Here is a 14,452-nt window from a genome sequence, read left to right as displayed (position 1 = left end):
AGCCTTTGACACTGTGAATCACTCAATCCTCCTACAAAGGCTGCGCCAACAGGGTGTTGAGGGCTCCGCTCTCGACTGGCTCACCTCCTACCTCACCGACAGGCAACAATTCATCTCCCTCTCTGGCCACACATCCGCCCTCTCCCCAGTCACACAGGGGGTCCCCCAGGGCTCAGTCCTCGGCCCCCTCCTCTTCATCTGCTATCTTTTCCCCCTTGGTCACATTATTCGCAACCTCAACCTTGATTTCCACTGTTACGCCGATGACACCCAGATCTACATCACCACCAAATCCCCTCACAACCCTCCCCTCACCCATATCGAAACCTGCATCTCTTCAATAAAAACATGGCTGACTCACAATTTCCTTAAACTCAACAGTGATAAAACAGAGCTACTCATCATAGGCACCAGATCAACCCTCAATAAAACAGGACCCATTTCACTCACCATTGAGAATTCGACCATCACCCCCTCCCCCCTGGCACGCAATCTTGGCGTTATCCTGGACCCCACCCTCTCCTTTGACCCCCATGTCAGCTCCATCATCAAGATCTCCTACTTCCACCTCCGCCGCATTGCCAAAATCAAACACTACCTCCCCCCCCGTGCTGCTGAATCCCTCATCCATGCCTTCATCACCTCCCGCCTCGACTATTGCAACGCCCTCCTCACTGGCATCTCCTCCCATTCCCTCCATAGACTCCAAATGGTACAAAACTCTGCTGCCCGCCTCCTCACCCACACCCGGACCCGTGAACACATCACTCCCGTTCTCCGCTCTCTTCACTGGCTCCCCATCAAACAACGCATCATCTTCAAAACACTCCTCCTCACCTATAAAGCCCTTCACCACCTAGCCCCCCCCTACCTCTCTGACCTCCTCATCCCCTACAACCCCCCCCGAGCCCTCCGATCCTCCTCCACTCTCTCCCTCACAGTACCACCATCAGGACTCAAAACATTTGGCAACAGAGCATTCTCCAGATCAGCACCCCGCCTCTGGAACTCCCTCCCCCAATCTGTCCGCCACTCTCCCACACTGTCTACCTTCAAAACTCAGCTGAAAACATACCTCTTCTCCCAAGCCTTCAACTTACCCTACCCCCCAACCCACTGACTTCACTCACACCCCACGCTGTATCTCTTATTCACCCCACGCTGCATCTCTTATTCATACATTCATCAACTTTTTCTTTGCTCTTTTCCATTATGTTGTCTTTTGCTCGTTGTCCTATGCTTGCTCCCCCCCTGTGTTGTCCTCTGCCTGTTCATGTAATGTTCATGTTCAATTTTCTTGTCCAATATGTTGTCTTCTGCCTGTTCACCCCCTTTCTGTACTTTTAATTTTTTTTTTTGTAAGCGACTTTGGGTTATTGAAAAGCGCTATATAAATAAAAGTTATTATTATTATTATTATTAACAGGAAAGATATTCCGCACACACACAAGACCGCAATTATGGCAGAAGCAAAAAAGCCCAAAATATATCATTTTCACTCCAAGTGGGAGGATGATTTTTTTGTTTATTCCAATTCAAAGTCCATCTGTCTCATCTGCAATGCAAGCGTGGCTTTATTTGCCCTGGTTTAGACCTTAGAATCCTGCCACTGAGTTCACTGAAGATAGCAACGGTTTGTACAACTACGTGTAGCTCAGACTCTCAGTTGACTGCCGTGTCGCCACCACATCAAACTGCCTTCAAATCATTCAAAAATAAATGTGTTGAATCCTCCCATTGACAACCAAGCAGGGATAAGTTTGCACCTCATCAATGGACCAACTGCAGGTTGCCATTAATTAACCTGTAATTCCCTAATCTGACCAATATGAAAATTGGTTCTTCTTGAGGGCTTGGGCTCAGCCTGCTTGGAATCTCCACAGAGGTGGTTAAGTAGTAACGTGCCCATGTTTATCATGCTGCTGTTGTGTGTTCTCTACTCCAGCAAGGCAAGCTGGTACAAGTACAGAACAGATTGTTCAGGTTTCCCAGGAGCCCTGGTCTAGTTAAGCTAACTGTAATGTTGGTAACTTGTTTACAGACATGATTAGACGTAGCTCTAGGTGTTTTTTAATACTAATTTCAGTTGTTATTTGCAGGCTTTACTTACACAATCCAATCAACAGCCAGCATAAGTGATAGGTCGTTGGTAGGCAAGCCGATGGCCTCCAGGATGATGGCGATGGTTATGATGCCGCCAGCTGGGATGCCTGCTGCGCCCACACTTGAGGCTGTAGCTGTCACACTAGGAATAATGATGAAATAATTATATGAACTACTACTAATAACACGCATGGAACAGAAAGCAGACTTTTCAATGTAAGAACCAATCAATGGAATGTGGATTTTGGTATGTGTTTTCTTCTCATGCTGAGCAATAGGAAGAAAATGTGTTATCGTTCCCTGAACTCACAGGATGGTGAATATCTGTCCAGCGTTCAGCTCATAATTGTTGAGCTGAGCGATGAAGACAGCAGCGATGCACTGGAATATGGCTGCTCCGTCCATGTTGACAGTGGCCCCAATGGGAAGGATGAAGCGGCTGATGCGCTTGTCGACTCCATTGTTCTCCTCGATACACTTTATCATGGAGGGAAGAGTTGCTGAACTGATGAGAAAAACAGATAGAGATACAGCATAACCATTTCAACTTTATCAGCCAATTACAACCAATACCATTAATAGTTACAATTGAATAACATACAGTTCCAAGAATGTGACACTCCATACAAGGGTTCCTTAAAGGGCTATACAAACCTATTGGATGTCGGTATATTGCAGAAAATCAGCTCTGTGGCTAACACACATTTATGATACCTAACTTGTTTTGTTTAGCAGGATTATCTCCACATATTAACATAACTTTTTGATTTTGAGGCATAATTGAATTTGGCTAAATTAAAATGTTAACTTTGGACATTAATGAGAGGGGTATATAATACTGACGTATTTTATGTTGTAGAACAAAATGTGAATGTCCTGTTAGCTTATTCAAATATGTTATTTCAGGCTTCTAACTGCACAACTATTAAACGTTCAAAAAACCATTGACTTCTAGACGAGGGAACCAAGACTTTAATACATTAATACACCACTCTATTACTAAAAAGCAGAACTTATTTTCCGTTTGAGTTATGGTCATCTGGGACCCTGCGACGTGATGTTATACTGTACCTTGAGCAAGTGGCGAAGGCCGTGGTGAAGGGTGTGATGAGGCCTGACAGGAAACTGAAGGGGTTCTTGCGTGTGAAGCCGAAGTAGATGAGGGGAAGGACGATGCCGCCGTGGATAATGTGGCCCAGGATCGAAGCAAAGATATATTTTCCCAGACTAGTGACCAGAAGACCAACATCTTCCATCTCCACAATCTTACTGCCCACAAGGAACATGATGCCAAAAGGGACATACCTGAGAGACACAAGAGGTAAGAAAAAGGAGGAGGAAGGCTTTTAGAATGTTGGATAATAACATTAACAACCAAAGGTAGTTACAGACAGTCAGTGCCTACCTCATAAAACCTTTTACATGTTGAGTGTTATCACAAAATACCATCCAATACAGTACAAATGTACCATCACTATTTATATCATTGGAACCCCACATGCAATCTACTTCACTCACCACATGATCCAGGACACCAGCACCATGGTGGCCTCGTTGAAAGCATTAAAGAAACGGATGAGTTCCTCCCCCTCTTCTCCCAGCTTCCTCAGCGCCACGCCAAACACCATCGCAAATAACACCAGACCAAGGATGTTCATGCCATCTGTGTCTGTACCAATAGGCACCTAAAACACACAGAAGAGTTGGACTTTAGGAGACTTAACACAGTGAAGAGGTTGTGGAATGGAGACTGGGCGACTGTACTTTCTTAGACACCTTAGAAATACATGATTAAACAACAACTCTGTTCCTCTCAGCCTTGATTGGGTTTACGATCTCATACCCTTTATGATACGGTACAGCAGCATGCACAGTCAAACATGGACAAATCTACAGCTGGTTTAATTGTCTTTTATTAATGCATTCTTTTTTTGTTTTTTTTAATCAACATTTCTAAGAATTTCTCACACCTAGCATTGGGATCGCTCACCCTCCTAATGTTGTGTTTCCAAGGCATGTTAAATCCCTAGGTGACTAAACCAAGGAAATGCGCCGGACATTGAAGCAAATTTTCGTAGTTGCCAAATGTGACCTGCTCCATTGAAATCAGTCGCATTGACCCGAAGACACATTTTGAGTTGTTTACACTGTTGGAAAGAGGAGACTCCTAGCTTTCTAATGATATCAGGATTATTTTTGTACTCCAAATATTAAGCAAAATATGTCACATTATATAATATAATGAATCATCATTTTGAGAAAAAGGCCTTCAAAGTATCCTCTTCTCTGGAATCCATCAATCTGATTGATTATTAGCGGAGCAAATGATCAAGACATTACGGAGGGAAGATATTTTTGTTTGGATTACTGGTCTGGGGGAAGCTCGCGAGTGTGTGTGTGTGTATACGTGTGTGCGTTTCTGTGTATTGTTTGTTTCCCAGGGAAAACACTCACGAGAAACACTGACTGTTGTTATGCCTGCTGTGACGTCAAGTTAGTCCGTTCTCCGCTTGTAATTATGCCGTTACAAGCTTCAAAGTTGTGTTTATCATCTGAATTTGCCAAAACAAGTTTAATATTCTGAAAGCCAAGACTTTGTTTAATTGAAATCAGATGAAAACAAACTGTAACGGACCCGGCCGTGTTATCTATGATTACTATACGCCTTACATTCATAATTTCAGCCGGAGGGAGGGGGGCGGCGCTGCGGAACAGCAGAGTGGCTAGTGAGAGCTGTCATCTTCCCTTTACAAGCTTCAAAAATGTATTTATCGTGTGATTTTGGAAATAAAAGTTTCAAATTCTGAAAGCCAAGACTTTGTTTATTTAAAATCAAACAAAACACCCGAACCCCAAAAAATAATTTTTTTACGCAAATCCACGTTTATTTTGAAATGAGCCTTTGCGACTTCCGACTGATTTCGATAGAGCGGGTCACAAATGGTGGTACTAAAACTCCTGTGTCAGTCCATGACGTCTTTGGTCCCAAAATGTTTAGTTTTTTCCATTGACTTAGTACCACATTTTGTTCCAATCCATCCAGTAGATGGCAAGACATGCTACTTCAAAAAGAAAGACCAAATCAGGGGATACCTCAGGAATAATCCTTTTTTTTTTAATGGCGATCTTTACGATAGTTGTTCAAATAGCTCTGTTTTGACCAAGTAGTCGAGCAACATAAAGTATAGGGTATGCTTTGACTGGACATTTGTAGCCTTTCATTTTGGAGGTGTATGCTTGTCAAACAACAGTGATGATATACAGTATGCCGCCGTATTTTGTGCGAAATAGTTATCTGTGTGAACTTGGATTCTAGGCCAGATGAGGATTCAGTGAACTGCATGATGGATAACTAAAAAGGACAGGAACAAACCCTGAGCTCAATCCCATTCCATTGTTCGCAGTTTTCCCACAGCTCCACCAGCTTCAATCCCTGGCACTGGTGGGGCTGTCCACGATGACCCACAACAGACGAATACCATGGACTGATGCCAAAATCAGATCCTCTATCTGCTCCAACATACAGGGTCGGTGGGGGAAGGCAATGACCAATTGGGAGAAGTAGTTCGATTTAGTTTTTTATTGTACGGTCAAACAGTGTTGAATCATTTGAGTGTGTCACTGCAGAAGACTCTTAAAATAAAGTCTTTGTAGCAGCTCACAGGGTGGTGATGAGGAAGAAGCCTAAAAACTAGAATGTGCTAATATGTGAAAGACTTCTGTTGAACTGTCTGTATAATGTCATCCATCTGTTTTTTGGCTTTCGATCTTCTGCCTAATTTTCTGACACCGACAAACTCGTCAAACACTTATCTATAATGACAGGCCTAAAGGAAATCTATTAATGTGCAACCAGCCCAAGCTATTTGTCCCCTGATAAGACGGACACATTATCTTTGTGACAGGCCCAATGGATACTGGTAGGTCATGCTGACCTGGACACTGGTCAACACTCTTGACCAACTAAAAACTCACCAATCAATAGAAACAGAAAACATTTTGTCAGCCTTAATGAACTTGTTTTAAAGTTGTACCAGCCAAGGTTTGAAAACAGACCAGACTGCTTTGGTTGAATTACAAACCAGTGAGGATAAAGTCGAAAATGTTGGACATCTTTCCATGAGAAGTTTAGGATGTTTCCTCCAGTAGTTCATGTGAAAGACACATAATTAGTTGTGGGAAGAAAGACTGGTGTGGAGTTGCCACATTGGTCAGATTATCCATTTCAATCCTTTTCAGAAGTATCCCAGCATGTCAAACCGTGCATCAGAAGGTTGTGGAACAGTTTTTTTTTTTTTTTAGATGCTATTTGACAATCCAACCAGCACTTATTTTAGAGCCTGACACCTTACAGATATCTGATTACCTTCCAGAGATCTATTTATCCAGAAATAGGAAAAACACCATGCACATACCACATACACTCTATGCAGACGATATCGCAGACAAATTGAAGAAATTAAAGCCACTGTCAAGCTGATTGCTAAAGAAGCAAAGCACAGAACTTTTGCAAACTACTGAAAACTATTTAAAAAAACGGAACATCAAAACATGACGTTGCTGGTGCTACAAGGTTTTGTCAGTGTGAGTTTGCCAGAGAAAGTGGTTTTCTTCGATTATTAGGAGTCTTTTTCCTGGACACCGGTGATTGGTAACCTGTGGCAGAGGGATACATCATGCTAGTAGTATATAGTGCTCTGATACCACGCCAGCAATGAAACAAGAAGAAGAAGAAGGACAAAGATTTGATTTGGCGAACTCAGATAGCTTATTGTAAAAGATATCTTCATGGCATGTGTGGAAAGGAGGAATGAATTCTCTTTCATAGTGATGGACTCACTCACTCTTCATTGTGCCTTCAACCTTAAAATGCGCTGAATAAACAACACTTTGTTTGATGAAAATGTGCTTTGCTGCTAACTGCTCTCTGCATGTTTGCAAATTTAGAGACCGAAGCCTCCAAAGTCACATGCATTCCGGGGGCCAGAGCGGGCGACGTTGATGGTTTGTTTGTGTGAAAAGCTTGTCTGCCCAAGGCTTAAAACATTTGGGGCAGCAGTGAGAATGTTTATGAGAAACAATTCGTAGCTTAGATTGAACTCGAAGGAAACTAGACTGGAATCTTTTGAAGAAAAAAAACCAATTGCACATTAATTAAAGACATTTGACATTTAGCTTGAGCTGTGTTAATACTCTCTTTATGGTATTTAAATTGAGCCAAGTAGAACCCTTTTGTGGATTTGGCTTGCAAAACAAAGTGATACTGATCTCTGTCTGTTAGGATTTGGAAGTCTCATAATTTATTGTGTGGGCCTTTGAAGGAGAGGCCGTTGTACCTCCCGTAATGTACCTAATCTCGTTGTCCTTTTCATTACAGAGCTGGGAAAATGGTGTATTGCTTAGATTCTGATCCGTGCAAGTCCAATTTTGACTGACTTTAGTTCTAATGTTAATGTTAATTTGATTTCAACCCATAAGTAATTATGTAAGTTAACTCAACATTTCACATGATGATGGAGTAGTGTTCCACATTTTTCCCAATAATTTGTTTTATGATTAGGCCAAAGGTAAAGAGAGACATTAATGACCTTGTGTCCTTTTTGTTAGTACGTGGTTCCATTTTGTCTATGGCCTTGGACGGCTTCACTAAAAGTCACCCAGTTCTGCCCTTCTACAGTCCGGCTGAGTGCAGTCACAGAGATGCTATGGCTGCGCTACATGACATTAATGGTCTGGTCCGAGAATGGACACCATTTCCTGCTCCCAGAGAGAATGACACTCCTCAAACTGAACATTACAGCCGTTGATACTGTCTCACATGGGTCTGCTCCCCCCCACTGAGCCATGAATTGAAAGGTTGACCTCTGCTTTGAACACTTGGAAGCCTCCCTGTCACACCAGCACCAACCCTTGGGTCAGTCAGATGAGACTAACGGCTTCACTTAGGGCATTTGGTTCAGATACATGACTTTCGTTACCACACAGTGGATTGTTTTTTTTAAGGCTATTCATACTGCTATGCAGGGGATGCCTGTAGGTTTGCAAGCTGTTAAAAGCCCCTACTACTGGATGCGCCACTTGGAATACGCAGTTGCACTGTTCTCAAGCAGATAGCAGAAGGAATGCAGGCAGATGAGCCTCCATTTCACTGGGGGATCAACTACAGTGCTCAGTGAATGAGCCACACAAAAACAGAGCAATTGGGGGGGTTGAAATATGGCGCTCTGATGAAGACGAGTTTGAGCCAATCAGTACCTCAGTGCTAATCTACAGTATCAGGATGCCTTTACACACCAGACACTCAGTGTCATAAAGAGGAGGAGAACGAGTCAGGAGGACATGTTATTCCAGCTCTCGTACAAAGATAACATTTGAATTGAATGACCAGATGTTTACAGATGTACAATTAATGATTGTTTTATATTTCCAATGAACAGACATGTGTTAAATAGTGGCAATAAATATATTTTGTCAGATCAAATTACACTTTCACACTAAACAAAATAAATTAATTGATATTTTCAGATTATGAGGTATTGAATAATAAGATATTTCTAATATTATAACAGATAATGTTAATATCCTTAATTGTCCAGCAATCAGGCTTAACAACACTACTCTTCAATGTATCACCCATGCACAGACAGACCTAAAATGATGTTTCAAGTTTTAAGAATGTTTAATACTTCCTTTCCAGGTTTTTACAAAAGTCTTTGAATATTTTCCTAACTTTTCCTTTTCAGATTGTTAAACATTTTGAGAATTGTTTGATTTTCCCTCCAGATTTTGAAATGACATAATAATTGATAGTTGAAGTAATACAATTATGTTATCATGCCATAGTCTTTTGATTTAATGTGTCATTATTGTGCTTTTGTAAGAGATGATTTTTCTGTTATGATTGGTTGTATCAAACATTGTGATTGAATGTTTCAATCTTATTCTACTTTGTGATGTAATTGATGTTGTGTAAGGCCACACTCAACACTGAAGACGCCTATTGATTTAAGTATTGACCAAATTATTATTAGACTAATGTTTTAAGGTTATCATAAATGATAAAAAGAGAGGACTGTTAGGGATTAATTTTGTCTTACTCCTAGGAGTCTAACCGTTTCTGTATGTTGACGTTTACGACCAACCCTAAGTCTGTTATCTGTCTTAAGGAATGGGAAGTCTCAGCTATTGTTGACATTACCAGTTTTATGACCGGTCAACTCTCGGTCACAGAGCCTAAGAGTCAGATAAGTGATTCAGTGTCTCCAGGTGTTAACGCCCCCACCCCCCAATATGGGGTTTAACTCTCTGCAAACTAGTTAAAAGTTTTAACGATAACATTGTTACTCTTAGAAACAAAATTAATGACCTCTTGCCTTTGACCATTATAGTGTTATCAACAGCTCCCGGAAACGTAAGTTGTAATATTAAACTAGATAGTAAACTAGAATGCTTTTCAGCCATAAACCTTGAACAACTAAATTCAATGATTCTCTCTTCTAAACCATCAACGTGTATCTTAGACCCAATTCCAACTAAGCTGTTGAAGGAAGTTTTTCCATTAATTTAGCACTTCTTTATTAAATATTATGAATATGTCTTTATTATCAGGCTATGTTCCACAATCATTCAAAGTAGCAGTGATAAAACCGCTTCTTAAAAGCACAACCTCGATCCAGAGGTTTTAGCCAACTATAGACCTATTTCTAATCTTCCGTTCCTCTCAAAGATTCTTGAGAAAGCGGTCGCAAAACAGTTGTGTGATTACTTAAAAAACAATGATTTATTTGAAGATTTTCAGTCTGGCTTTAGAACACATCATAGCACAGAGACAGCTCTGGTTAAAGAGCCTTTTCTTATCAAGCTCCACATTTGTGGAATCAGCTTCCAGTTTTTGTTCGGGCGGCAGACACCCTATCCGTTTTTAAGAGTGCGCTTAACACCTTCCTTTTTGATAAAGCTTATAGTTAGGGCTGATTAGATTCAGCCCCTAGTTTTGCTGATATAGGCATAGTTTGTCGGGGGACATCTTACTTCTTCCTTCTCTCTGTCTATACCTGTGTACTCTCATGTTCCGAATAACCCAGCTTCCCTAAATTTCTTTCTTTTCGGTGTCTATATACGCCGGGATCCTGTTGCTGCGTTCCTGTGTCTTGGATCGTGAGCCCTGGATCTTGAGTCGTGGCTGTGCCTGTTGCTGTGGTCCTGGATCATAAGTCCTGGATGGATATCCTCGTGGATTCATCTTCCTAGTACTGTATACACACATGCATTTCCAAACATTTGGACTACCTATGTTGCAAATATATTATCTTTTCAATTTATTGCACGTCTGTCCATCCAGGGAGAGGGATCCCTCCTCTGTTGCTCTCCCTGAGGTTTCTCCCATTTTTCCCTTTAAACTATGGGTTTTCTCCTTGTACGATGTGAGGGTCTAAGGACAGAGGGTGTCGTATTGTCATACTGATATTCTGTACAAACTGTGAAGTCCACTGAGACAAATATAACATTTGTGATATTGGGCTATATAAATAAACATTGATTGATTGATTGATGTTTGCACTTTTTCACACTTTAAGGAGCAATATAAATAAAGCCTTTTATTCCATCAGAGTACCTTACCTGGTAAAAAGTGCCTTTCAGGAACTCTTCAACTATTGTAAATCCAACCCGGTATCACGGCAAGACGTGTATTTACACCATAACGGTCTTTGTTTTTAAGATAAAAAAAAGATATTAATAGGAGAATGTGCAAAACAAACAAACTAATAAGGCTTAATTTAAACATTAAATAATACTTTAGGTTAAGGTCTTCTTTTGAATAAGAAAAAAGTACTTAAAAAAAAGTACTTAACGTCTGATATATTGCTTTCCTGCAATGTTTACTATGTTCAAGCACTTATTACGCATATGTATTATACTCTTAAAGATGTATGTAGATAGTATAAGAAATGTGCAGAATATGACAGTTTAATGGTGGAGGTATACACACATATTGATAGATGTCTTGTAATGCACTGTTGAGGAACCTGCGACCCAAGTTTTTCATTCCTTGCATAACTACATCATAGTTGTGAATAATATGATACATCAATAAACCTTAGAAAATCTTGAAATCTTGAAAGGAATGTGCAAAATAGTCATTATATACAGTCTTTAATTAACTATTAGTAGAGAATGACGAGTAATGAATATACTGTATAGGGATCCTATTAATATCTAATAATAAAATAATACAATTCAATAACGTGCTTTAACCACCAGGTGTCCCTTTCTATCAGCTCTGCACCGTTATGGTGTAAATACAGCCTATCTACCAATTGGATCAAATATAAAAGTCAGCCGAATTAGTGACGCATTGTGTGAAAAGAAATGTAAGATGTTGTTTAATTGCTTATATATTTATGATCCACGTCACGTTTTTAGTTTTGGCGGCAGTTCCTCATGTTTGTCTAGAAGTCTGCTCAGCAGGGCTGAGTATACAATGCCGTTATGTGATGACTTTCAAAGAGAAAAAGCAAGCACACTCGGAATAAAGTATTATTATTATTTTTTTTAAATTTGGATTTCAGATCGCATAAACACCAAATCCCAGTGTGCATTGTGGCTAAACCATCCAACCATCGAGCTGAGGATCTTGCCTACGTCTGTTTCCGGTTTCGTTTATGACGGATGTATTTTGTTTGTCCGGGTATTTCTCCACTGGTTAACATGGGTTAACAATACTGTGTAACTGTCACGTTTGAAGGGGTGAAATTGTGACATCTTCACGTCTCCCAGCATGGTAAATCGCCACATGTTCACGTCTTGCCGTGATACCGGGTTGTGTAAATCAGATAGAATTGTCAGCAGAGGATAGGTGTTATTCAACATATGGAAGGTTAACATGAAGTCAAACATAATTTTACTTCATGAGTCTTGAAAACCAGACATCTACTCATTGACAGCTAACTCTGAATGTTTTGTTTACAAATCGCAAAACAAATAAGTCTTACTCCTTATGCTTAGCTTAAAATGCTTTAAGTTGATAAACACTTAATAAACGAAACTGTGATGATAAGAGGTAATACGTAATCGACCATTTATTACATGAGCTCTGAAACTAGAAATCCACTCGTGATTATTTGGTATCTTATTCTCTGGGACATTACCCTTTGACCAGAAGTACAGATCACACATGTGACCAGGCCCTGACTGGCCATTGGGAGGACCGAGAGGTTTCCCGATGGCCCGGCCTGTTAAGTGGCCTGCTAGCCTGGCGATTTTATTTATTTTTGGAATGTATTGCGAACGCAACGCTGCGCAAATGTGGGTTTGCCTCACACAGGGTGACTGTCTGTCTACATGATGTGGCCGACATGGCCACTACTAAGTCAAAGCCCTCGATTGGTCCGTGTGTCATTCAAGCTCGGGAGGGTGTGTGTATGTGTGGCATGAGCGAGCGAGAGAGAGAGAGAGAGAGAAATAGAGAGAGAGCGAGAGAGAGAGAGAGAGAGAGAGAGAGAGAGAGAGAGAGAGAGAGAGAGAGAGAGAGAGAGAGAGAGAGAGAGAGAGAGCGTGCAACGGTTACTTGTATTTTTGTTGTCTCGCTGCTCTAAAAGATATAAGGAGCTGTTTCAGCAACAAGCTGGAGGGAGAGTCCTCTGCTATCAGACTGAGAGAGATAACTACAGTCTGTTTAGATAACTTACTCTCAGTTATCTCAGTGGGTCTCAAACGGTTTGGTTACCATTTAAGTAAACACATATTTCCATTTGAGGGGGGAGTGATTAGTAAAATATGCATGAATACAAAGACAAAAATGTTAAATAGGTGAAAAAAAGGTAAGAAACACTTTTAAAACTTGTTGAGAGTTAAAACTAGTCTTTGCTGCTGCCTCAAAGAGGAGCAGGGAGGAGAGGAGGGAGAGTGAGGAGAGTGGGGAGATGGGGGAGAAGAGGGAGAAGAGCAGGGGGAGACAGGTGAGGCTGGTGCAGGAGCCCATACACACTCACAACTATAAATTAACCAAAAATAAATAAATAAGTTTCACATTTTTTTTATATTGGATATGGTATTATTGGTTACGGCCATGTTCTTATGATTTTATGATTATTTAAATGTATACAGTTGTGTTTCATATGGGTGTTTCCATAGGTCTTGTCTCTTTATTTTCCCCTCAACATGCACCAGATTGATGCATTCAACTCCAAAATAAAAAATAAAAAACTTACTGGGGGGCATGCCCCCGTACCCCCCATAGAGGATTTGAGGTCCACCCCCAAAATATGTTCACATGGATGTTGCACATGTTTTAAAATAATAATCCCTGTCCATATGTTTATTATTGGGTAGTATTGGCTATTACTATGGGCGGCAACGCTGTGAATATTTACAAATAAATCCAGCAAAATGGCACAAAAAAGAAATGGTAGTGGCCTGGCTGAGTATATAATTCCCGGCCTGACTTATTGTCCCAGTCCGGCCCTGCATGTTACTGATCATCCTTCTCCCTTAACCAGGCCATCCATTAGTATCTCACACAGTGCTTACTCAGGGAGTTTGCCTATATGAATGACTCAAACACACAATTAGAAGCCGCTCGGAGCAAACCACTTTTCCTTTCGAAAGTACAATTTTTAGCACTTTACACAGGGATAATGTTGGTGTGCGTTAGTGATGGGAATTCCGGCTCTTCTTGGTGAGCCGGATAATTTGACTCGGCTCGCCAAGAAGAGCCGGCTCTTTCGGCTCCCAAACGGCTCTTCAGTTTACCACATATTATACCTTTTAATTAAATCAAATGTAGCCCTGTTTTGATGTGTATAGGCCTATGTGTGCACATATATCACTTAAATTAATCAATACATCCTTTGTACTGAAGTATTCAAAAGTAAATATTACATGTTTAATATAAATGATTTGCTGTGGCCAAAAGTTTTCATTGCATTTACAGACCCTTGTAACTCTCTGATACCACCCAATGAATGCACTGACTTGCTTGTAGAACCACGCTACACAAAACAGATAGCAACACCTATAAAAACTATTTTAAAAAAGGGGCTACTGTATCGACATTTTAAAATTATTTTTAAAGAAAAGGCCAATTCTGTGAGCTGCAGCTGACCACGCCCCCCTGCAGGAGAGGGGAGCGTGCTCTGAGATCAGCTGCTGGGCTCTCAGAAGAGGGGGAGAAAAAGAGATCTCCCTCCTCCGTGTTTTATTCTTATAGAAGTAAGAAGAGAAGCAACGGGGCAGAAACCCTCCTTTTTACGCAGCGGTCCAGACATAGACATCAAACGGCGACACATATTCAGTTGATATTTACTTTGGCATTAGGGCAGGGATATCTTGATACTTTCCAAGGTTTGAC

The 14,452-nt window shown here is 40.8% G+C and overlaps 1 protein-coding gene across 1 annotated transcript in view; it reads right to left on the bottom strand.

Annotated features, from left to right (window-relative positions):
- Positions 1-14,452, bottom strand: part of slc1a4 (solute carrier family 1 member 4) — a 34,169-nt gene that overhangs the window by 6,158 nt on the left and 13,559 nt on the right. Inside the window, exons 4-7 of the mRNA XM_079690994.1 lie at positions 3,622-3,788; positions 3,175-3,408; positions 2,414-2,608; positions 2,111-2,245 (exon numbers count right to left, since the gene is read on the bottom strand). Coding sequence (XP_079547120.1) covers positions 2,111-2,245; positions 2,414-2,608; positions 3,175-3,408; positions 3,622-3,788 — 731 coding nt within the window. The remainder of the gene's footprint in view (positions 1-2,110; positions 2,246-2,413; positions 2,609-3,174; positions 3,409-3,621; positions 3,789-14,452) is intronic.

The sequence above is a fragment of the Notothenia rossii genome (assembly GCF_949606895.1).
Source record: "Notothenia rossii genome assembly, chromosome: 6".
NCBI lineage: Eukaryota > Metazoa > Chordata > Actinopteri > Perciformes > Nototheniidae > Notothenia > Notothenia rossii.
The sequence above is the reverse complement of the archived record's forward strand: the minus strand, read 5'-3'. Positions and strand labels throughout refer to the sequence as shown.